Source organism: Schistocerca nitens, chromosome 1, assembly GCF_023898315.1.
Source record: "Schistocerca nitens isolate TAMUIC-IGC-003100 chromosome 1, iqSchNite1.1, whole genome shotgun sequence".
In the NCBI taxonomy this organism is placed as follows: domain Eukaryota; kingdom Metazoa; phylum Arthropoda; class Insecta; order Orthoptera; family Acrididae; genus Schistocerca; species Schistocerca nitens.
This window is the reverse complement of record NC_064614.1, coordinates 1,007,652,568-1,007,675,681: the sequence shown is the minus strand read 5'-3', so window position 1 is coordinate 1,007,675,681 and position 23,114 is coordinate 1,007,652,568. Positions and strand designations below refer to the sequence as shown.

The 23,114-nt window shown below is 38.1% G+C and overlaps 1 protein-coding gene across 1 annotated transcript in view; it reads right to left on the bottom strand.

Annotated features, from left to right (window-relative positions):
• Positions 1–11,136: 11,136 nt before the first annotated feature.
• Positions 11,137–23,114, bottom strand: part of LOC126195517 (Hermansky-Pudlak syndrome 1 protein homolog) — a 171,539-nt gene continuing 159,561 nt past the window's right edge. The window contains exon 10 of the mRNA XM_049934147.1: positions 11,137–13,337. Within this exon, the coding sequence (XP_049790104.1) occupies positions 13,160–13,337 (178 nt within the window). The 3' untranslated portion in view covers positions 11,137–13,159. The remainder of the gene's footprint in view (positions 13,338–23,114) is intronic.

Sequence of the window (23,114 nt, the reverse complement as noted above, 5' to 3'; positions counted from 1 at the left end):
GCATATCCTGCAAAACACCTCTATTTGGATTTAAATCATTTTCCAGTTGGCTAGCAGTGTCATTACCATTGTGGGCGGGCATAGGGTTCAAGCGCCGTCCCCGACCATGACGGCGCTTGTCCGAGGCTTCTTTAGTTCTGTCCTGAACCAAGTAATCACACTAAAAGGGGGGTTAGCCCTATTAGTGGTTTGTTCTTTTCGTCGCCTTTTACGACTGGCAGAACATACCGGAGGCCTATTCTTTTCCCGGGCCTCCACGGGGTTTATTATTATTATTATTATTACTATTATTATTATTATTATTATTATTATTATTATAAAAAAGCTTAAAATTTTTGTTACCTCCCCCATGTACTTAAATGGCACAAAATACATATCTTATACCTACAGATTTATTTATTCCTATTGAAGAATTCATCCATGGTATAGAAGTAGTTGTCAAGGAGATATAATTTAAATTTATTTTTAAAACTGTTACTGCTGCCTATTAGACATTTTATTTTAACTGGTAATTTATCGAAAAGGTTTACAGCAGCATATTTTACCACTTTCTGTGCCAAAAATTGGTTAAGTAGAGGATAGTGTAAGTCTTTCTTTCTTCTGGTATTATAATCATGAATGTCACTGTTGTTTTTAAAATGGTCCATGTTGCTGAGAACAAATTTCATTATAGTACATATACTGTGAGGCTGTCGCAAGGATTCCTAACCTTTTAAAAAGATGACTACAAAATGTGCAACTATGATCCACACATATTATTCTAACCACTTTCTTTTGAGCAGTGAATACTTTTTGCCTAACTGTTGAGTTACCCCAAAATATTATTCCGTATGACATCAGAGAGTGAAAGTATGCAAAGTGAGTTAGCGTGCTGATTTATATATCCTCAACCTCAAAATTAGCAATTATTCTGACTGCAAAAGTTGCTGAACCTAGTCGCTTTAGGAGATCCAAAATATGAATTTTCCAATTAAGATTCTCGTATATATGTACACCCAAAAACTTTGTATGCTCTGCCCTGGCCCTGTTCTGTGGATATAGCTTAAACCACTCATTTGCTGTTCTCTTTGTACCATGAATTGTAATTCCTGTCACATAATGTCATGGTTCACACAATCAAACGCTTTGGTAAGTCACAGAATATTCCTGTTGGTGACATTTTACTATTTAAAGACTATTATGTGGGCAGTGAAATTGTATATTGCTGTCCCAGTGGAACAAAAAAATGGCTCTGAGCACTACGGGACTCAACTGCTGTGGTCATCAGTCCCCTAGAACTTAGAACTACTTAAACCTAACTAACCGAAGGACATCACACACATCCATGCCTGAGGCAGGATTCGAACCTGCGACCGTAGTAGTCGCACGGTTCCGGACTGCGCGCCTAGAACCGCGAGACCACCGCGGCCGGCCCCAGTGGAACAACAGGTTTGAAATCCAAACTGTGATTTGCTAAGTATCCCATTACTGCTGAGATGACCAACCACTCTTGAGTACATTACTTGCTCCACAATTTTTGAAAATGCTCTGAGCAAGGATACTGACCAGTAATTATTGACATCTGTGGTGTCCCTTTACTGTAGAGACGCTTGACAATGGCATATTTTAACCTATCTGGGGAAACATCTTGAGTTAGTGACACATTACAGATGTGACACACAACATCAGCTGTAACTGCTCCACATTGTTTTAATATCTTGTTAGAGATATCATCTACTCCGACAGATCATTTATCAAAGAGGTTGTTAGATGAAAATTAATTTGACTAGGATTTCTGAAAACTGGCTCTTCCATGTACTGCTTGGCTTTTTCTTTTGAACTGTTCTCACCAATTTTTTCACCTAAATGTAAGAAATGGTTGTTAAGTATATTAGCTACTTGTGTACTGTTGGTAAAGATGGTCTCATTCTGTTTAATAGTTATGCAATCTACCCCACTGGTTACTTTTCCTGTCTCTCTTCTAACAACATTCCATACTGATTTGATTTTATTGCCCAAGTTGTTAATTTCATATCTAATACACATATTTTTTTTTATTTTCTGACAACTCAGTATGTTACAATAATTTTTATAGTGTAAAATTACTCCTGAGTCTTTACTAATTCTTGCTGCCTCATACAATTTTCTTTACCTTTCTGAAGACGCTTTGATACATGTAGTGATCCAAGTTTCTTTGAAAACTGTTTGATGTAACATTTAGTAATTTTTTGGGGGCAACAGTGTTCAAAAAGGGATATAAATTTATCAAGAAATATGTTGCATTTATCATTGGCATTTGGCTCATTATATACGTCTCCCCATTTAAAATTTCTTAAACTTTCTCTGAAATGCTCTCTTAATATGATCTTAGTAAACTGCAGGAGCATCCAAGGAAAGGTTCCAGAATTAGTATCGCATAATGAAGGTTATAATATACAGATAGTATTGGGAAGAGAAAGCTGGTTGAAACCAGATGTCAATGACAACACAATTCTAAGTTCAGACTAGAATCCTCTTCAGTAAAATTCTTCCCCGAAGAATTTTATTGAAGAAGACAACGGCCGCGGAAGCCTACGCTTACATTCAGACTAGAATGTTTATCGTAAGGATAGGTTAGTCACCTGTGGTGGCGGCATGTTTATTGCAGTAAAAAAATTTGATAAAATCTAGCGAGGTTATCACGGATTCCGAATGAGAATTAATCTGGGTGAAATTGAGTATCAAAGAACGGTCAAAAATGGTGATTGAATGCTTCTATAGACCATCTGGGTCAGCATCTGTAGTTGTGGAGCGCCTCAAACAAAACTTGCAGAATATCATTAGTAATTTTCCTGATCATGCTGTTGTAATAGGGGATGACTTCAATTTGCCAGGTATAGATTGGGAGTATTATGCCATCAAAACTGGTGCCAGAGGCAGGTAATCATGTGGCATGTTCTTGGATATCTTGTCCGAAAATTACCTTGAGCAGATAGTTAAAGAACCAACTTATGAGGATAACGTCTTAGATCTTCTGGCAACAAACAGACCTGAACTTATCGAATCAGTTAACGCAGAGGAAGGTATCAGTGATCATAAGGCTGTGACAGCATCTATGACGACGGGTACTACTAGGAATGTTAAGAAAGGTAGGAAGATGTATTTGCTCAGTGTGTTGAGTTAATAAAAAATTAAATATAAATTTTATTGCTAAATATTATAAAATATTCATACGAAAACACATTTTTGTAGGATATAATACAATTGCATTATTAAAATGTTCTGTGCTTATTTGAAATTTTCTTGGCTATCGGACTTCGCTTACATTTCAATTGTAGTAGCAGGCAGTGGACTCTGAGAACACTGGCAGTTGTCATAATCAAGAAAATCCTCCTTATATAGTTTTCACTTCACTTCAATAAATAAAAAATACCTGATACTGTTGTTGAATATACTATTATTCATGCACACACGATACATAGAACTCGTAATACTTCATATTTAAAATCGCACATCTTCATCGTTCTTCTACTTGTGTGTGTGTGTGTGTGTGTGTGTGTGCGCGCGTGTGCGCGCGCGCGTGTGTGTATGTGTGTGTGTGTGTGAAAATAAGAAGAAAAAAACAACCTGTACAAAAAATTGGAAGTTTTTTCTTTCATTTGTCTGCGCCTTACCGCAGATTCATAATTAACGTCTTTGCTAATGCTTATGATCTATCGGTGATTCAATTTTTTGTTTTCTTAATAGATATTAACTTTACGATATCCTGGGGGGTCTTTCATCATGTACCTACACATCAGCTAGGGTGACAGGATACGAATTTCAGAATATCTCAGCAGTCAGCATCAAATATTCGGTGACGAGGGCGAAGTTGTGGAGAATAAATGGAAAAAATTCAAAGGCATCATTCAATATGTCATAGGCACGTATGTTCTGAGTAACATTTTAAGGGATGGGAAAGATCCCCCATAATTTAATAGCTATGTTACAGAAGCGCTACGCAAACAAAGAGCACTTCATCTCAGATTCAAGACAAGTAAAAACCTAGCTGACAAACAAAAGTTGAACGAACCGAAAATGAGCGTAAGGAGAGCAGTGGAAGAAGCATTCAATGATTTCGAAAGTCAGATGTTGTCAACCAATCTGAGTAAAAACCCTAAGAGAATTTGGTCGTATGTAAAGTCAGTAAGTGGGTTACAATCATCTATTCGTTTTCTCAATGACCACACCGGCACCGAAACTGAAGATAACAAAGAGAAAGTCAAAATATTGAATTCAGTCTTCCAAAGTTGTTTCCTCATGGAAGATCGTAACACTGTGCCTCCTTTCAATTGTACAAGCATCGAAATAGCAGATACTGAGATAACCGATCGGGGAATTGAAAAGCAGCTACAATTGCTTTGTAGTGGAAAGGCTTCAGGACCAGATGTGATACGTATAAGATTGTATAAAGATTATGTGAAAGAACTTGCTCTCTTCTAGCAGTTATTTCTTGTAGATCACTTGAGCAAGGAAAGGTATCTAACGACTGGAAAAACACGCAGGTCATTCCTGTTTTTACGAAAAGCCATAAGACAGATCCACACAATTATACACCTATACTGTTGATGTCAATATGTTTTAGAATTATGGAACATGTTTTATGCTCAAGAATTATGATGTTTTTGGAAAATGAATATCTCCTCTATAAAAATCCACATGGATTCCATAAACAGAGATCCTGTGAAACTCAGCTCACTCTGTTCATCCATGAGAGCAACAGTGCAGAGCGCTCATGTTGATGCCGTGTTCCTTGATTTCAGTAAGGCATTTGACACTGTCCCGCATGCTGTTTAAGGAAAAAAACTTGAGATTACGAGTTATCAGAGCAGACCTGAAATTGGATTCAAAACTTTCTTGCAACTAGAACTCAACACCTCGCTCTTGATGGAACTAAATCAACAGGTGTAAAGGTAATATCCAGGTGCCACAGGGAAGTGTGATAGGACCACTGCTGTTTACAGTATATATAAATGATCCAGTAGAAAGCGTTGGACACTCTTTAAGGCTATTCGCAGATGATACAGTTGTCTATACCAAAGTAGCAATGGCAGAAGCTAGTAAGAATTTGCAGAATGACCTGCAGAGAATTGATGAATGGTCTGGCTCTGGAAATTGACCCTGAATGTAAATAACTGTAATATATTGAGCATACATAGGAAAAGATATCCACTATTGAAGTGCTACACTATTGATGACAAACAGCTGGAAACAGCGTGTGCCGTAAAATATCTAGGTGTGACTATCCAGAGCAACCTTAAGGGGAATGACAATGTAAAACAGAAAGTGGGAAAAGCAGTGACCATGTAAAACAGAAAGTGGGAAAAGCAGACACCAGACTCAGATTCATCGGAAGAGTCTTAAGGAAATGTAACTTATCCATGAAAGAAGTGGCTTATAAGGTGCTTGTTCACCCGATTCTTGAGTATTGTTCATCCATCTGGGATCGCTATCAGGTAGGACTGATAGAGAAGATCCAACAAGGAGTGGAATGTTTCGTTACGGAATTGTTCAGCGGCAAGAGAGCATTACGGAGATGCTAAACAAACTCCACTGGCAGACGTTACAAGAGAGGTGTTGTGCACCATGGAGAGATATACTACGGAAATTTTGGGACAGCACTTTTCAGGAGTAGTCAGATAACATATTACTTCCCCCCCATATATGTCTCGCATATTGACCACAAGGAGAAAATTTGAGAATTAGGGCCAATACAGAGGCTTACCGACAATCATTCATCCCATGCACTATTCGTGAGTGGAATGGGTTTGGAGTGATCAGATAGTGGTACTGAAAGTACCCTCTGCCATACACCATTGGGCGGCTTGCGGAATATGGTGTAGATGTAGATGTACCGGTTTGACCAGCCTTACACTTTTACTTAATGTAAGTAGGTGTTGATGTTCCCACAGATTCCTCTTGCTAGATTTCGAAGTCGCCAAATTATCTTGGGGAATATGTTTGTGATTTTCCGAATAAAGACAGCCTGAAACATGCACAACCAACTAATTTCAGACCTTTAGTATTTGATAAAGTTTTACATACAATGGAGGCGTAACTTGGAGAGATGTTTTATTTCAAACTCTGAAGCAATTACAGGAATCAAAAATCTCATCATTACACATGAAGAGCAAATCGTAGTAAAGACTGACAATTTACTCACATTGCTCATGTTGTTAGAGCAATATAAAACTTCCATTACATGATTTGTACAAATTGTCATGTTGCAGTATAAGTCAGTGAAAAAACATTTTTGTGTATGCAACCTGTAAAACCTTATTTAATGTCTGATGAACACCTCAGTTTATTCATTCATTCATTCTTACACAGATTCCTTTTTATGGATGTTATCATTACACACACAAAGGTATACATAAGAAATTCATAATTCAAATATACACAATTTATCACTACATTACAAACGCAAAGGAGCCGCTTCAAACAAGAGAAATGAATCTTAAGACACCTCCAACAATATACTCTGGCATTGTATTGCATTGAGTAAATTACTGCAATGTTGCGTACATGCATATTCCATCCTCTTTGTCTACTTTGTAATTGGTCGACCTGCCTATTTATATGCAATAATTTTAAGTTGTATGAACTCTTTAATGGAGTAAAAACTATTATTTGGTAAATATCATAAAGATATGTTTTAAATTTATAGAATTCCTTTGTGTTATTGATATTTTTTGGTAGTTTATTATACACTGATGAGCCAAAACATTCAGATCACCTGTGTAATAGATTTTTTGTCCATCTTTAGAACAAAATACAGCATTCTTTCTTCATATCAGGGATCAGACAGTTTGTTGGTAGGTTTGTGAAGATATGTGGCATTAGATGTCTATGCGCAGGTCATATAATTCACATAAATAACAGGCTGCTTATTTACGCACGCGGTGATGATCCCCAATAGTGACCCAGATGGGTTCCATAGTATTTACAGCAGACAAATTTTGTAGCTGAGACATCAACTTGAGTTCATTATAATGCTCCTAAAACCAATGCAGCATGGTTCTGGCACAGAGACATGGGCAATTATACTGTTGGAAGATGACATCGCTGTTGGGGACAACATCAAGCATGAAGGGATGCAGGTGGTTCACAGCTGTCAGCGTGTCTTCAATTACTATCACAGGACTCATGCAAAAGCAGGAGAATGTCTCCCATAGCATAATACTGCTTCCATCAGCCTGTGTCTGTGGTGTGTTGCACATTTAGAATCGTCGTTCACCTCGATGACAGTGTTCGTGGAGATGACTATCAATCTAGTTTAGCAAAAAAGTGATTAACCCAAAGAACCAACACATTTCCATTGATTGATGGTCAAATCCCAATGGTCCCATGCCCACTGCAATCATAACTGACAATGTCGTTGGATCGACATGTGAACACACAGGGCTGGTCTGCTGCAGAGCTCGATGGTCAACAATGTTCGACAAACGGTATGCTCATGCGTGCACCAGCACTGCGCCCTTTAGGCAGCGATGCCACAGCATCTATTCTACTTTGCAGAGTGGACAAGTCTCCAAACCCCACTTTCTGTGAAGTGCCATGGACATCCAACTGTTAAGTGCCTAGTTTAATCTCGCTGTCCTTCTACTCCTTTCTGCAGATACTTGCAAAAGTAGCACATGAACATTCCAACAGCTTCACTATTTTCAAAGTACTGATTCACAGGCTTTGTGTAATGATAACCCGCCCTTTGTCAGTGTCACTTATCTCAATGGAGTCCTCATTTGTAGTCCGTACCTTCACTGGGGTGTTCTCCCATCTGTGTCTGCTCTGCTTACATACTTTCATTACTGTGTCATGTGCACGCAACACCAATAGGCAGCATCCAATGCCATGGTGGGCAGTGGTCATGATGTGTTGGCTTATCAGTGTATATCTTCCTTTGTAAAACATAGCGGTTTGGGTCTTGATTCATTCTATCCAACTACAAGCAATTACTGTACCTGATTTGATGATGATGTGTGGAGCTGTTTGCTGCATATTGCTCAGTTTCTAACTGCAGTTTGTAATATATATTTTCACTTGGAACTGTCAGAATACCCCATTTTCTGAAAGCTCAAAGCAGTGAGCCACTTTGAGACTCATGCTCATTATTCTGATGACTCATTTTTTGCAGTTTGAACACATTCTGAACATTTGCACCCCAGAATATTATGCCATAGGCATGAGCTATTTCACAATGGTTAGTATTCGTAAGACATAGCATGCATACCTCAAATTTGGTGCCAGAACAAGCTCATATTATTAGTCTTTTTTTACATTAAGAGTTACTTTATTGTTATTTGACCAGTTTCAAATTGCCATAAGTTCCTTTTCAACTTTTACTTCTAACATTCTTGGTGTCCCATCCATAATTATAATATAACAGTTTCTCCTTGTGTGGCCCACAGTGTGAAGTCAGTAATGTAAATGAGAAACAGTACTTGGTCTAATGCGCTCCCTTGAGGAACTCCAATGTTCAAATATTCAGGGTCTGGAAGATGTTTCCCCATATAATTAGAGCCACTTGAAATTTGGGATCTCTCTGCCCTCTGCACTCTGTCTGTTAGGTAAGACCTACACAATCTCTTTACCATCCCCCTCATTCGTAGTGCTTCAAGTTTAGCAGAAAGTATTTCATGACCAACTGTGTCAAATGCTGTACTGAGCTCTAGGAAAATGCTTGTTACATGTTCCCCTTTGTCTAGGAACTCTAAAACTACTTTTGTAAATTTTACTGTAGCAGTGTCTGATCCCTTTCCAGACTTGAAGCCGAATTGTTCTTTGCACCGAAGTTGGTATCTATTTAAATAAACCGTAAATCTGTTTCTCATAATAGTTTCTATTATTTTTGAAACGGAAGACAATAAGACTTTTATGCTGCTAATGCAGTCTTTTGATAGACACATTGGAATTTCATGTAGACCTCTAGACATCTTACTCATTACTCAAGTAGTTATTTACACAATTGGCCAGGTCCATATGGTTATCTATTAAACGATCTTTATTTCTAATTTTGTGTATATTTGCTTTGGCTTTGTGTTACCAGTTTCTTCTTCTCTTTTGCAATAGAAAGCACTGCGACAAAGGCCACTGACTTGCAAGGAGAGGTCGATGAGTTTGCCATCAGTCACAACAACTGAAAGTTTAATCTATTTTAAAAGTAAGTAAACATATGTTTGTTATTTTGTATTTCACAGTTTTTCACTTTTTTTCTCAATGGTATCAATTTTTTCTGTTTTCCAGCTGAACATAAAGTGAATGTACTCTCAAAAATTCTTGTTTTGAGGCATAATTTGCTTTTGTTGTGTGGCATGTCAGGAAAGGGGTGTCATTTGTATCAGAGGGTGTTATATGCAGACACTATACCGTGGCAGTTGCAGGTCAAGGGTGTTTTGGTCTGTGGTTCCTAAACATAGCGGCAGAGGCCAGGCCTAAACTACATATTTAAGATACTGCCAACATCAGCAAACAATTGATCTGTAGCCATTGGCGAATGTTTTGTATACTCTGCTTTGCTTTGTGTTGTGCATTGAGCATGGGTTTCTTTTCTTAGTTTGGAATGAGTGAAGAGACTAAATGGGGTCCATGGTGGGGTTTGAGTATGGCCTTCACAACATCCAGAGGGACTGCCCATCCCTTATGAGTATTTCTTAAGTTCTGCTTTCACAGGAGGACAGAACATGGATATAGGTTGCCAGACCTGCATGGGAGAGGTGGGGCTTGATCCCCTGCTCTGTTCCTCACCCCTCAGGCCATCCAAGTTCTCTGTTTATGCAGCAGCTCACTGCCACAGTATAGACTTTGCAGTTGATAGCATATATGTGCATTGGAAAATATAGCTTATGTTTACAGGTGTACTTTAATTTCCAATACAAGAATGGAAGTATTTTGTTCAGTATTTTGCTGTTACAAGGGAGTGTATGTATTGGAAAATATGGTTTATGTATATGGATGTACTGTCCTTGATATATGGATGGCAATGTTTACCATTACACTGAGGTGACGGAAGTCATTGCATAGCAATATGCACTTACACAGAGGGCGGTAGTACCATGTACACAAGGTATAAAAGGGCAGTGCATTGGCAGAGCTGTCATTTGTACTCAGCTGAGTCATGTGAAAACGTTTCCAACATGATCATGGCTGCACAACAGGATTTAATAGACTTTGTATGCAGAATGCTAGTTGGATCTAGACGCAGGAGACATTCCATGTTGGAAAACATTAGGGAATTCCATATTCCAAGAGCCACAGTGTGAAGAGAGTGCTGACAATAGCAAATTTCACGCATTTCCTCTCACCACAGACAACGCAATGGCAGATGGCATTTGCTTGATGAGCGAGAGCAGCGGCATTTGCTTAGAGCTGTCAGTGCTAATAGAAAGCAACATTGTGTGGAGCAACCACAGAAATCAATATGGGACATATGTGAATGTATCTGTTAGGATTCCTCAAGATTGAGACCATATAACATTAAGCAAGACAATTTTCAAATGCTAGTTGTTCTCAATAAAATGAACTTAAAGCATACTACAGTGTTTCGAAGCATTTTCACAAAAAATAAATTGTACCATATTATTCCATTAATTTTTTGAAGCCATCATATCCACATTGTAGGTTTTAAGTGTTTGACACTAATGTGTTTTCGTACACTGCCAGTACAATTAAAAGTAATGAGGGGTACGAATAGTGATTTTTTTTTTTTTTTGCAAAAGCTCCACAGTTCTCACTGCTTTGTGAGGGCATGTATAGAGAGACTGGAGAATGAAAAAGCTAAGTGTTGCTTTGGATGTAGCAAAATTAGGGATAAAAATAAGACCAAAGTAATTGCAAAATACAACACTTTGCTGTCATGCTGAGATTGACTTCTACAGTAACATCGACTTCTACAGTAACATCTTGTAGATAATTGCAGAGGAAAAGTGGAGTCACAATGTCTCACCAGTGTAATTTTGATGACATCTGCAGCTAAGTGTTGCTCATCTTCTAGACCTCAATTATGTATTCAAGTTATACCATAATGTTCAGATCTCAATTAATTATCTGTATTTCCCACGCCACTCGTGTGTGACATTTTATTATGTAATGGTGACCGGAATTTGGCTCATTTTTATGATTATGTTCAATTGATTTACCAGATATAAATGTGAAAATCTCAGCAGCAAGTGAGGGTACTGAGTTTTTAAAATATCACTAAATATACATTGCCATTCTTCAACAAAACTGAATTTAAAAATGTAACAAATGCTTTATGCTCTACTTTTGTTGGTCAGTGGTTGCACACTAATCGACACTCTTTACTCCCTCAAACAAAATTTTAGTAGTGCATGTCTTCTACTTTGCTCTTTTATTCTTGCACAGCATGCTCCATCTACATTAAGCTTAATTTTTGTAAAGTTCTTGATCTTCACTTTCTAAACGTTTCATGGTATCCATACTAAACTGCTATTAAGAAACACAATACAATACAATTTATTTTATTTAAAAGTGCAGAAAAGAGAACTTTAAAATTACAAAACTGTAACAAACTAGATTTTACATAACAAAACAAGGCAGACAATAATGCCCATGAATATGGAATGGCTGTATAAAATAATGGTTAAAAGATTTCTGTAAGTTTTTAAGATATTAGGAATGGCATTATGTCCTACAATGTCTCTGTGTGTCTGTATACAGTCACAAAATATGATTAATCTACCACAGTACATCCAAAACATGTTACTTATGTTATCATAGAACAGACACTCTTTACAATCAAGGCTAATCAAGTCCAGCAGACTGCAAGTATGCACTCAGTCATTTATTCATTCAAATTGCTGCTGCATAAATATCAAGAATGGCGACCTCTTGTGAAACAGAAGAAAAGGTAAAGTAAGTTCTCTTATTATTACATTAAAAAAAATGATATGCAATCGTTCAATAATTGTGGTGTGGAGGAAGTTTGTTGTTTCACATTTGTACTTATGGCATGAGGACCACTCACTATAATTGTGTGATAGTCTAAAATCCCAAATTATTAGCAAACACGCAATGTTACCTAATATTTTCGCATTACACATGCTAGTAAAATGAGGCATGCACACACACATTTCTAAATTTTATAATCAATCATGTGTGACTGCTACGGTTACCTGTTACCTTCTCCTTCATATTCCAGTCACAAACTTTTGTGCAGATGTATGTAGTATCTTCCACAATACTGTCCTTTGTTCGACTTCTCTAACTATGAACAAAACAGTCCAGCTCTCATCCAGAGTTGTTAATATCTTTGCTCACTATGATTCCTACAGATCCTAGACAGATGAGCAATGTAACAGTTACTCTTTCAGTTTACTTGAATTCCCCTTTCAAAATCAAATATTTAATTCCATTTCTATAGGATTCATCGAGATACTTCTTTTTACATTCTTTTAAACAGTCTATAGCAAACAGAAAGCCATTTCATTAATTACCGACAATGAGAAGAGTGAGACTGCTTATCTATTAAACCAAGTGTGGTATTGGTGAGTCTCCATACCTCTAATAAGAAACAATATTTTACCCATACCGGATCTGGAGAAATGATTTTTGTGCCAAAGGATGGAAACTGTTAACTGTTAATGTTTTTTTTCCATCTACAAAGCTCTAACAGCAGCCTGATTAGCTAGATACAGATAGTGTACTGGAATGCATATGTTACATCAACTTAAAAACAAAATTATGGCAAAAAAATGGATTCCGAAGGTGACATACTGTCAAATACTAGACTTGTGCAAGATAATGTCACATACCACAATTCTTTAGCTGTAGAAAGAAAAGCACTCACTTGGAGACATGAATTATTATTCACAGTCTTTCTTCAGTCATTTAATTTTATTATATTAATATTTGCTTAGTTAGTTTCCTCTCTACTTAAGAGAGCAGATGCTTTACTCATTTGCCAGCCACCGTGTAAAATACGCTGTCGATGTAAAACAGTTGTACGCACTTGTTGTGAACAGCAGTATTCGAAACAGTAGACTGGCATTTCATCTCACAACACAAGCTATGTATTGCACTACCTTTGTGTTATTTGAATAATGATCATTCAGTAAAAGAAATGCTGTTTAAGCTTCTTGAACAGCCTTACTGAGCACATTTTTGAGAATTCTGTCATTTCTACAGTTAAAGTTACAGACATATCTCAAAGAATGTCTAGCGGATTGTTGGGTAAACCTGTAACCTCCCAGATGGTAGCTGCTAGTCGACGGGAATGTTCCAATACACATGATGATGTCGCAAGACCAAGATGAATGCAATATAGTTCAAAACATCGTATCTTACTGGGCGATGTCTTAGGGAAAGAGAGTTCCATGAGGTTCCTTGAAAAAGAGAAACAAACAGTAAGAAACATGAAACATTAAAATGGGTCATCTTTATTGAGGCGGTTGGCTTATGATAAAGTAGCAAATATTTTGTATTTGTGTACATATATTACGACAGTATTTTGCAAGTAACAGCTTTCTTAAAATGTGATTTTAGAGTTATGTAATATCTGTTTTAAATGATTAATGGAAAATCTCATATAAAGATGTGAAACAAATACTAACAAAGAGGTAGAGGGGCTGGCCAGTACTTACCTCAGCTGAGTGCAGCCGATAGATACACAAAACAGAACAGAAAATTTACATCCCTAGCTTTCGGAACTTTGTTCCTTCATCAGGGAGGAGAGAGGGGAAAAAATGGAAGAAGGGAAAGTGGATTTAGTTACTCACAATCCAGGTTATGAAGCAACAGGGAAAGGTAAACAGGGAGGGTAGTAAGGATGGAGGCATGGTTGTCAGAGGGAAGCCAAAGATATAGAGAGAATATCTTTGGCTTCCCTCTGACGACCATGCCTCCATCCTTACTATGGTGGCAGAGTTGAGTTCAGATAGGCTCAGGATGTTGACCAATGGTGGCTCAAGACAACATTAACAGTCACACATTTTATTGGTTAGCAAGCTACAACACTCTGAATGTCATTCCATAGTGGTATGCCTCTTGGCATGTGCTGAGAGCAGAGAGGTCAGCAGTCTCTGATGTAATAGTTGGCAAGTGGCCAGCTTGACATAAGCAGTGGAGCAGGAATGCTGACGCACAATGTCTATAGCAGCACGTGCGCCACCTTGGTAAGAGTCTGCAGCTAAGAGCAAAGTGTGCCAACAAATGCAGAAGCCTGCTGAGATTCTTGCAGTAGAAGACAGTCCCACAGTGGTGGTGTCTGCCCTTGTAAGTGGATAATTACAGCATTAGCCCTTCAGGGCAGAAGGCTGCCTGGAGCTGTAGTGAACCTGAAGATGGTCCACTGGCTGGAAGGCGGCAAATCCATGGGAGTGGACTTAGAACTAGCAGTAAGCTCATGAGTGGTGGAACTCAACTGCCCTCCTAGAAGGTGCTGCCAGACTAAGATGCCTTTGGCTAAACATGATGTGTACTTATACAGGTTTGGTGCCTATTTGTTGTGCTGAGGCACTGTTTCCAACTACAAGACGGTAGCCAGAAGGTGTAGCAAATAGCCTGCTGTTGTTTTGCTCACCTCGCCTTCCTGCTGTGTCATAGAATAACTAAACTTCATGTGTGCTTGCCAGCCTCAACAACATGGATCGGGCATATGGCTACTTGTTCCCTCTGACAGTTACTGAATTCTTCCACTTAAATTACCATGTGCCTTCCCCCATTTTCTGATATTAACATTACTGCCCTCTATGGCATCCCACTTCAGCATGTAAGGGCTGATGGTAAAACACTTATACCATGCATGGTCATCTGCAAATGGGAACCATACAACCACGCAGAGTTGCTCTTCATATGTAGTTATTTTGCACTGGCACTACACGAATGTATAGCAGCAGATTCTGCTTGCTTGCTTGCAATGAGTCCCAGTTCCAGAGGTAGCTCACTCTGAATCTTTTGTAGGCCAGTCAGGTACTGCTCTTGAGTGCAACAACATGGGAAAAAGAAGCCTGTCCCTTTCAAAAGACCAAATGTCCCACAACACAATTCCTCATTTAAAAAACACCTTTATAGGTGACTATTCTTCTGAAATAAAACTACAATAATTATAATTTTCTCCCATAGTCTAGCTATGAAATCACACAGTGCAGCAATTATGCTGTCCTCCCCACCAATCCCATAATAATTCCTTAACTAACATTACAATCCCAAATACTTACACTTTTCTTATGGTAAACAGAATTTAATTTTACTCCACATCCTTCTTTCTTACTTCTGAGATCTTAACCTATACGGTACCTCATGTATAGACATTGCAAGATCCTTTTGGTTCTCATTCTCCTGATCTTTCCTTGCTCTTTTCTTAGTGGTTGGTTGTGACGCTTATGGCAACGAATCCAGAGCACCTTGAAATGTTTGTAGGCATTTGAGTTGGCAATTGTAGCTTGACATTTACCAGTGACATCTTGATCATGTGGCATGGCTCCTGGAACCATATTATAAAGTTCTTGGTCTTAACTTTTGGCACACATGGACTTAATAGCATCACCCACTGCCCTACAGTATCTCTGGCAATTTCCCCGCACCTTTCATTACCGCTTCCTGATGCTTTGGTGTTTCCCCTCTTTATACGTTTCCATACTTCCTTTAACCTCTTTGCAAAATTCCACACTGGCTCTCCATTCCTCCTGATCTTTGGTTTGACTATCTTCTTTCCACACACCACCTCAAACAGAGATATTCCACTGCTGGTATCCACTTTGGGATTATTATTATAACATGAAGTTAATACCTTGGTCTGTGATTATTGCTTCAAAGGTACTAAAACTTTGGCAATCAGTTATTCACCATGGCCAGTACCACCAAAGTCACCTGTTGATTTGAAATGGTGATCAATACTACACGGAGTATGAAATGGCTGTTGATGAAATATCAATATATCAATACTTTTTTCCAAAATGTATTGATAAATATCCGGCAAAATCATCCCCCCCGCCCCCCCCCCCCCAAAAAAAAAAAAAAATCAAAACAGCAGTATCGAGTGCCAACATCTTGATTTTTATTAAGTTTTTCACAATTTTCGGAAAATATTTGAAGTTGTTCTTTTGAAATTGTAGTAGTATATAATCTTACTTTCACTGTGTGAAGGAGTCTTATTACTTTGTTAGATTTCATCGTGTCCAATCTTTCTCTTGGACTGTGTGAAGCAAGTATGTGTGGCACAAAAGAACACTGATTGCACTGGGGGAAAGGTGGGAGTAAGTGGTGGTGTCAATGCAATAACAAGATTTCCAATGCAAAGAAACATCACACCAGTTGTGTTAAAAAAACAGTTTTTAATGCAACTAGTGTGCTATTTCTTCACATCGACATTCTTCAAAACCTGTTGCTGAAAACGATGAACAAAAATCTAAAGGACAAGAATGATTGCTGCCATGGGTGGAGATGTGTGAGGGGATGTAATTGGTGCTACCAACAAAAACTGCAACATTTACAACTGCTAGGTTGCTGACGTTTGCAGAAATGAAAACAACAGGGACGTTGACAGGAAGTGTTCTGGACAAATCTGATATGTAATGAGACTGAACCATGGACCCATCAGATACGTTTTATTGTGCAACTTAAATGCAATTACCATCAAAATGGTTTTCGCCAAGCATGAACGTGCATCGTTTTCCTTTCAATTCTTGCTCTAAGGAAGATAGGCAGGTTGCTAGCTTGTTGATTTACAGAATATCTAATAACAAATCAATACTTAAATATACAGCTCTAAAACCAGTAGTATATTTACAAAGTGCAGCTGATATTTTTATAGGCAGGTGCTGATATTTTTTCCACCAATGTATCAACACTTTTTGTCGATATATCGGACTCCCGATATTTTTAAAAATATCAATAGTTCTAATAAATAATAGTCACAACGTAAGGTTTCCTGCTGCCATGTGGCTAAAAGTTCCTAAAATATCCATTCCTATCATCTCAATACGTTTGATTGCCTCTAGTAGCTTCTGTAACGGTGCTCACTGATGGCTCAGTTCCACTCGCTGTGTATATGGTGTTCAACTTTTCATGCACTTGTCTATGTCTCTTTTGCTTGTCCTCCACTAGTAACAGTCTGTCACTCCTCAACCTGTCACCCTATGACAGCCTCATGCCCTGATAGTATGTGATTATGTGCTTTCTACAATACCACTTCCCTTAACTTAACAGTTACTACTACGCTTGTCCCAGTCTCCTTGACCTTTATAGCAATCCATTATGTACAACATACTGCAGCTGTGAAGTAAACAGTTTGCAGTCTGTGTCAGCAGCCTGTGCTTCCTGTCTCTCTGCAAGGCTGTGACCCAGTGACCATACTACTGTAACCTTCCTGCTCAATTCATTTGCATTTCCATACTTCCTGCCTGGTTTTGTGGACTACCTCCCTCATTAATTCACCCTCAACACCCACCTTGTGAGTCTGCATGAAGGATCCTTAATGGTACCAACCACTTCAGTGCTACGTGATCGCTCACTACCACCAATTTTTTACTGTACAGATAACATTAAAAATTTATAATCGCTTATATCAGGCTCGTCATCATCTCTGTTATGGAGTAATTACTCTTGGCTTTGTTCATTTGCTAAGTGGTGTAAGCTAAAGGATGTTCCTCACCATATATTACATGACTCAAAACACATACCAATGCCTGGTTGGAAGTGTCACATGATTGTGCAAACTACTCCTCCTAAGCGAGAAAGATCAACTCTGGACTTGACATCAGAACTTCTTTTAGCTTCTCAAATGTGACTTTACACTCCGTTGCTCACTGAAATTTTACATCCTTTTTTTTAGTGAGTAAGTGGCCATGCAACATCCAAAAAGCCTTTCATGAGTTTTCTGTAGTGATTGACCCATCCCAAGAATGATTGTAACTCCTTACTTGTCCCACGAGCCAGAAAATCCCACACCACCTACATTATTTTCAGTTAAGATGTAAGCTGTAACATGTACAGAGGTACACCTATTCCTCAATTTTAGAAAAAAAAAAACAATCATGTGAAAGTGTAAGAAGCTCAGTAGTTGGTGGAGCATCCCACTGTTTACTGTTTGAGGTTGTTATAATTTATAGGTAAGACCCATGAAACAGGACATGTATAGAATGTCTACAGGGCATCCTAGCACACTTATTTGCTGGGTGGACATTTAATTGTGCCATGCCATCACTACTTGGAGATGTTTTGGACTTCTCAGGGAAGATGGGCCACAAATAATTGTAAAAACAAAAGGGGACTGAAAAATGATTTGTTCATTTTACTTCGTTAAACTTTGGTCATTAGCCAAGACAGATATATTTAGATCTGTCCTGATGTAATGACTTGGAAATTCGAGATCTGATACAGTGTATTGTAAGACTGTCCAAGACAATTTAAAATACAACAGTTTCATGAGAGAATGTTGAGCTACAATTTTGTAGCTGCTTGACATATTTACAATCTTCGCACCAACTGCATTGGAGAAGAGCCGTACATAGTAGCCAGTGGCCTTGATTAGCAAGTCCATGACATCAAGAAATCATCAGAAGGCGACCATAATTGAGAAGTAACATATTCTATGTTGCAAGGAGAAACAACGCATCTGGTGATCATGATGCCATGAGAACAAGAAGAAGTGGTGCAAGAGAGTTTTGTAGCAAAAAATTGAGAATTCCATTAAAATAACATCGAGATAAGGGTACTGTCAAGGAAAACAGAAGTCAACAAGTACCCTGATAACTAAGTAATAAATGGTCCACAACAAAATAAAAAGTACAGTAAGAAGATTTATAAATATCTGGGAAACAATTATTGAGTGTGTTAACCCCAGTCAAGATGCGGAAGATATAATTATTCCACAAGTTGGAAGAATGATGCCTGTGGCAGCGGTAAGTAGCTGTCATCTCACTGCTACAAGTCATCACACCAATCGTCGGCTTACGGTGGCACAATAAATCCCAGTGTCGGTCACAGCCTGCATTCCACCACCCTATGGCTTCTTTCTCAACAGACAAGCTTTTCTCCGGCAACTCATTGGAATGTGCTATTGTGAAAGGGAAAAGAGTGAAGTAGGAGTAAATTGAGCATGAGTGGTTGAAGCTAGTGTATTGAGGTTTGCATGTTAGTATGTACTAGGAGCAAGGATGTAATGTCAGAGTGGTTTATGGTAGTGCAAGAAAATCTAATTGCACAGATAAAAGCTGTTCGGGCGGATTTAAATAGTAAGATCACTTCTGCTGAAACAAATTTAAATACTGCTCAAACTGATGTAAATGATTAAGATAGAAACAGAATTGCATACCACTAAACTTAGATGATATTATCAAATGGTTCAAATGGCTCTGAGCACTATGGGACTTAACTTCTGCGGTCATCAGTCCCCTAGAATTTAGAACTACTTAAACCTAACTAACCTAAGGACAACACACACAGCTATGCTCGAGGTAGGATTCGAACCTGCGACCGTAGCGGTCGCGCGGTTCCAGACTGCAGCGCCTAGAACTGCTCGGCCACTCCGGCCGGCCTGATATTATCAACACTTTGGGCAAAGAATTAAAGAATTGAGTCGATGGCCTATCAGGTAGTCCTGATGCTATCAGACAAGAACTATCAAATTATAAGAAGGCGATTTTGCCAGTATAGAGGCCACAATAGCTGAATTGCCTAAAGATTTACATAAGGACATCGAAGAATGTTGTGCCTTAGTTAGACTTGAGGTATAGGAAAAATTTAAAGAATTAAATGAACAAATAAAACAAACAGGATTGGTACCTAAAAAGGAATTAGAACAGATGAACAGCCATATCTCAGAAATGCGAGATCAGATAGAGGTGTTAGAACAGGGTAAATAAATAATTAATGTATCGAATAACAGAAATGTTTTGACTAGTTTGGAGGCACAGCTCCAAGGTTTTCTTGAAGAAAAGAAATTGAAAAATTAGAGTATGCTAGTCCTACACCTAATTCTTCAGTAGAGATGGAAGAAAATCCAACTCAGTTCAAAAACCGTGAGGGGGGGGGGGGGATTAAATTATCAAAAGATCTGTCACAGAGAGCAATAGCCTCACTACTGAACTAGTAGAAGAAATACATTTGGGGACAAGAATGAATATATCAAAGCAGTTTCCAAAATACCAACCTGAGGGAGTTAGTCTTATTTATTTTCTCAGAGTGTTGTCAAGATCATTACCCAAGAAGTGAGAAGACATAAAAAGATAGATTTTACCAAAACTTACCTATTAGGGAAACCAGCTGAATGGAGCACTGCTCAAGATGTTAAATCATGAGGACGCATTCAAGAAAGTTTAGAAAGAAATACTGACTGGACAGCACACGAGAAAAACTGACATTAGAACTGTAGGGCCCAAGACACTATGATAGTTCATGGAATAGTTATAAAAATTATATTTAGTGGCATATGAAGAGATCAAAAAATTTGGAAAACCCAATAGAAGAGATAATGTTTTTACTAATGCTATACACAACATTTCTGGGGAGGGAATTACCCTATAAGTAAAAACAAATATTGAATTTACATCTTTATATCAGAAATTTTCTACCTTTTCCTATCCTTTACTGATAAATAGTTGGGTGTTCATAGATAAATTTTTTAGAGGAGGTTGGTTAGGATATCATTTGAGATGTGGTAGATGCACTATTACAGTGTAGCAATATTTGTGATTGAGATAAGATACTTCAATGCATTGTGTACATTATTACATGCACATATGCTCAAAGGTGAGGTGATGAATGGATGGTGACATATAGAGCCAGATGAAGCTGATACAACTTACTGATAATGACTGATGTGAATAAACTCTAATCTCCTCTGGCTTGTTATAGGGGCGTGTTTAGGATCACTTTTCGGGGGACTGTACAATGTAGCTGAAAAGAAGTCATTATGTAGGGGATGTTAAGGCTCTTCATCCTCTGGTGTTTCAGTCAAGCACTTGACCAGGAAAAGTCCTTAATGGGGTGAGGATTGGTGTGGGTATCTGTCTTTGGGGTATCTTCTTTCTTCCTTCGACCTACACACATTCATTCTTCTTCCTTTCTTACTTTTCTGTTAGGAATACTGGTTTCACCTTCCCTCTGTCCATGAGTAATAATTTCTATTGATGAAACCTTTCACTTTTAGATGTCTAGTTAGACACAGGGTAACTCACTTAAGGGAGTTTGAACGTCCTATCCCAACATTGTTAAATTTAGTGACTTGGCTTCCCTGTATTTCAGGAACCACTGCAGCCATTCACATGAAACTTTTACAGGACCTTAAACTATATGTTCTGAGTTTACTGAACTACAATAATTGCATTTCAGCCACTGCTTTCGGAAATACAATTTTTTAACTACACGGTTAAAATCTTGTGTACTTTTTTGTATGTTATCCTCAATAATTTTAATTATACATAACATTATGTTCTTCTTTTAGTTTAGTAGACTCAGGATATGTATGTTATTACTCCCTGAAAATCTGAATACTCTACTTGAAGTGGTTTCTGAGATTTAGGGAAAAATGCAACAGAAAATGTAAATTTTCAGAAACGGCTTCTAAAGTTTCAAAAGACTGTAACTCAATTAATATATGCTTAATTTTTTTATTTTTAGTCACTCAGAAGCGCCCTGCACCATACTGTACATCATCCTCTTGATCTTTTTCAGAGTTTTTTCTTCTTTCCTTCTGTCTGGACTCCTTAGTGGCCAACTGTGCTGCATACTCTTGTTTTACCAATGCGAACCTTATCCATCCGTTCAAGTTCTCTGATGCAGTTTGCTCCAATATTAATGCCTATATCCTGTAGCACTTTCACCCTACCAATTTTGCCATCATTAAAAGCAGTAACAGCATCACTGACCCCCCACTTTTTAGTGTCTTTGTTCCAACAAAAACATTTTTTGATAAGCAAATCCATATAAGATTATTGAACGACTCATTGGGATTTTGACTCTGACCATTCAGACAGTTCTTCATCAGGATTTGCCAGGTCTCTGTAAAAAGGTTTTATGATACCCGTGACTGCTGCTGGGATGGAATGTTTATGACTGTATGAACTGTTTGAGTACTGGGCATTGCGGTAATTGCACCATGAATCAGGTCCAGGAGGGCAAAGGTGGTGTATTGGTTTTTCATCATTTTCAACAAATCCTCAGTATTATTTCTAATGACCATCCCATAATACTGGTGTAGTTCATCAATCATTTTGCCTTTCAACCTGCCTCTTATGGTTCTACCTCCAGAAAGTTTCTTGCCTCTCAAACTTTGTTTCAACTTCCTCAACCTGGTGCCCATCCTCTTCTGGACATGACCAACACATTCCAGTTTTGTGATAATCTTCTCACCATAAGACTGAGCAGCTACAACACTGTTATATGCTTTTGAGTCTCCATCACCTAAGAACTTAGTGTAACACACTCCCCTTTCGTTCACAGATCGACTAAAAATTTCAGTAGCTGCAGAAGCTTCCACACCACCATTTGTTCCTTCATAATTTTGTCACAGATATGCCCTTCTTCATTCCCTGATTTACACTTACAACAGTGTTTGGTTAAAATCTGGAAATCTATTACCTTTCCAGTATCCACACTGGTCACCATAGCAGCAGAATTCTTAGAACTGTAGCCACACTTCTGCCAAGTGCCATCAAAAGCTACTGGTATGTATTTCAACAGCTTCTTTTGCAGCACCCTTCATTGACTCTCATGCAACAGATTCCACAGCAGCTCCAATAAATCCTGCATACTTGTTGATTTTGGGCATGGCATATTCATCATGGCACACATTGTTTCTATTTGTTACCTCACTGTCTTCATGTAAACTAACTGGCCCTCCAAGTATTTTACAACCCACACATTCACCTAAAACACTTGTTAGGATGTGTACATCTAACCTACCATTTACATCACTTTCGTTTTGAGAAAACTGTGTATCACAACATTTTATTTTAATATACGAAGCACTAATGGGTGTTTCTCTAGATACTGACAAGTTTGTCTGTATTTCATTTTCTGTAACTTCACACGCCACAGGTTGAACACAATGTTTCCCTTTATTCAAAAATCTATTAGCACGAAACCCACGTTTCTTAAAAACACTTCATTTTGACATCATACTTTACTTTTTGAGAGATTTACCAATCTATTCATCACTT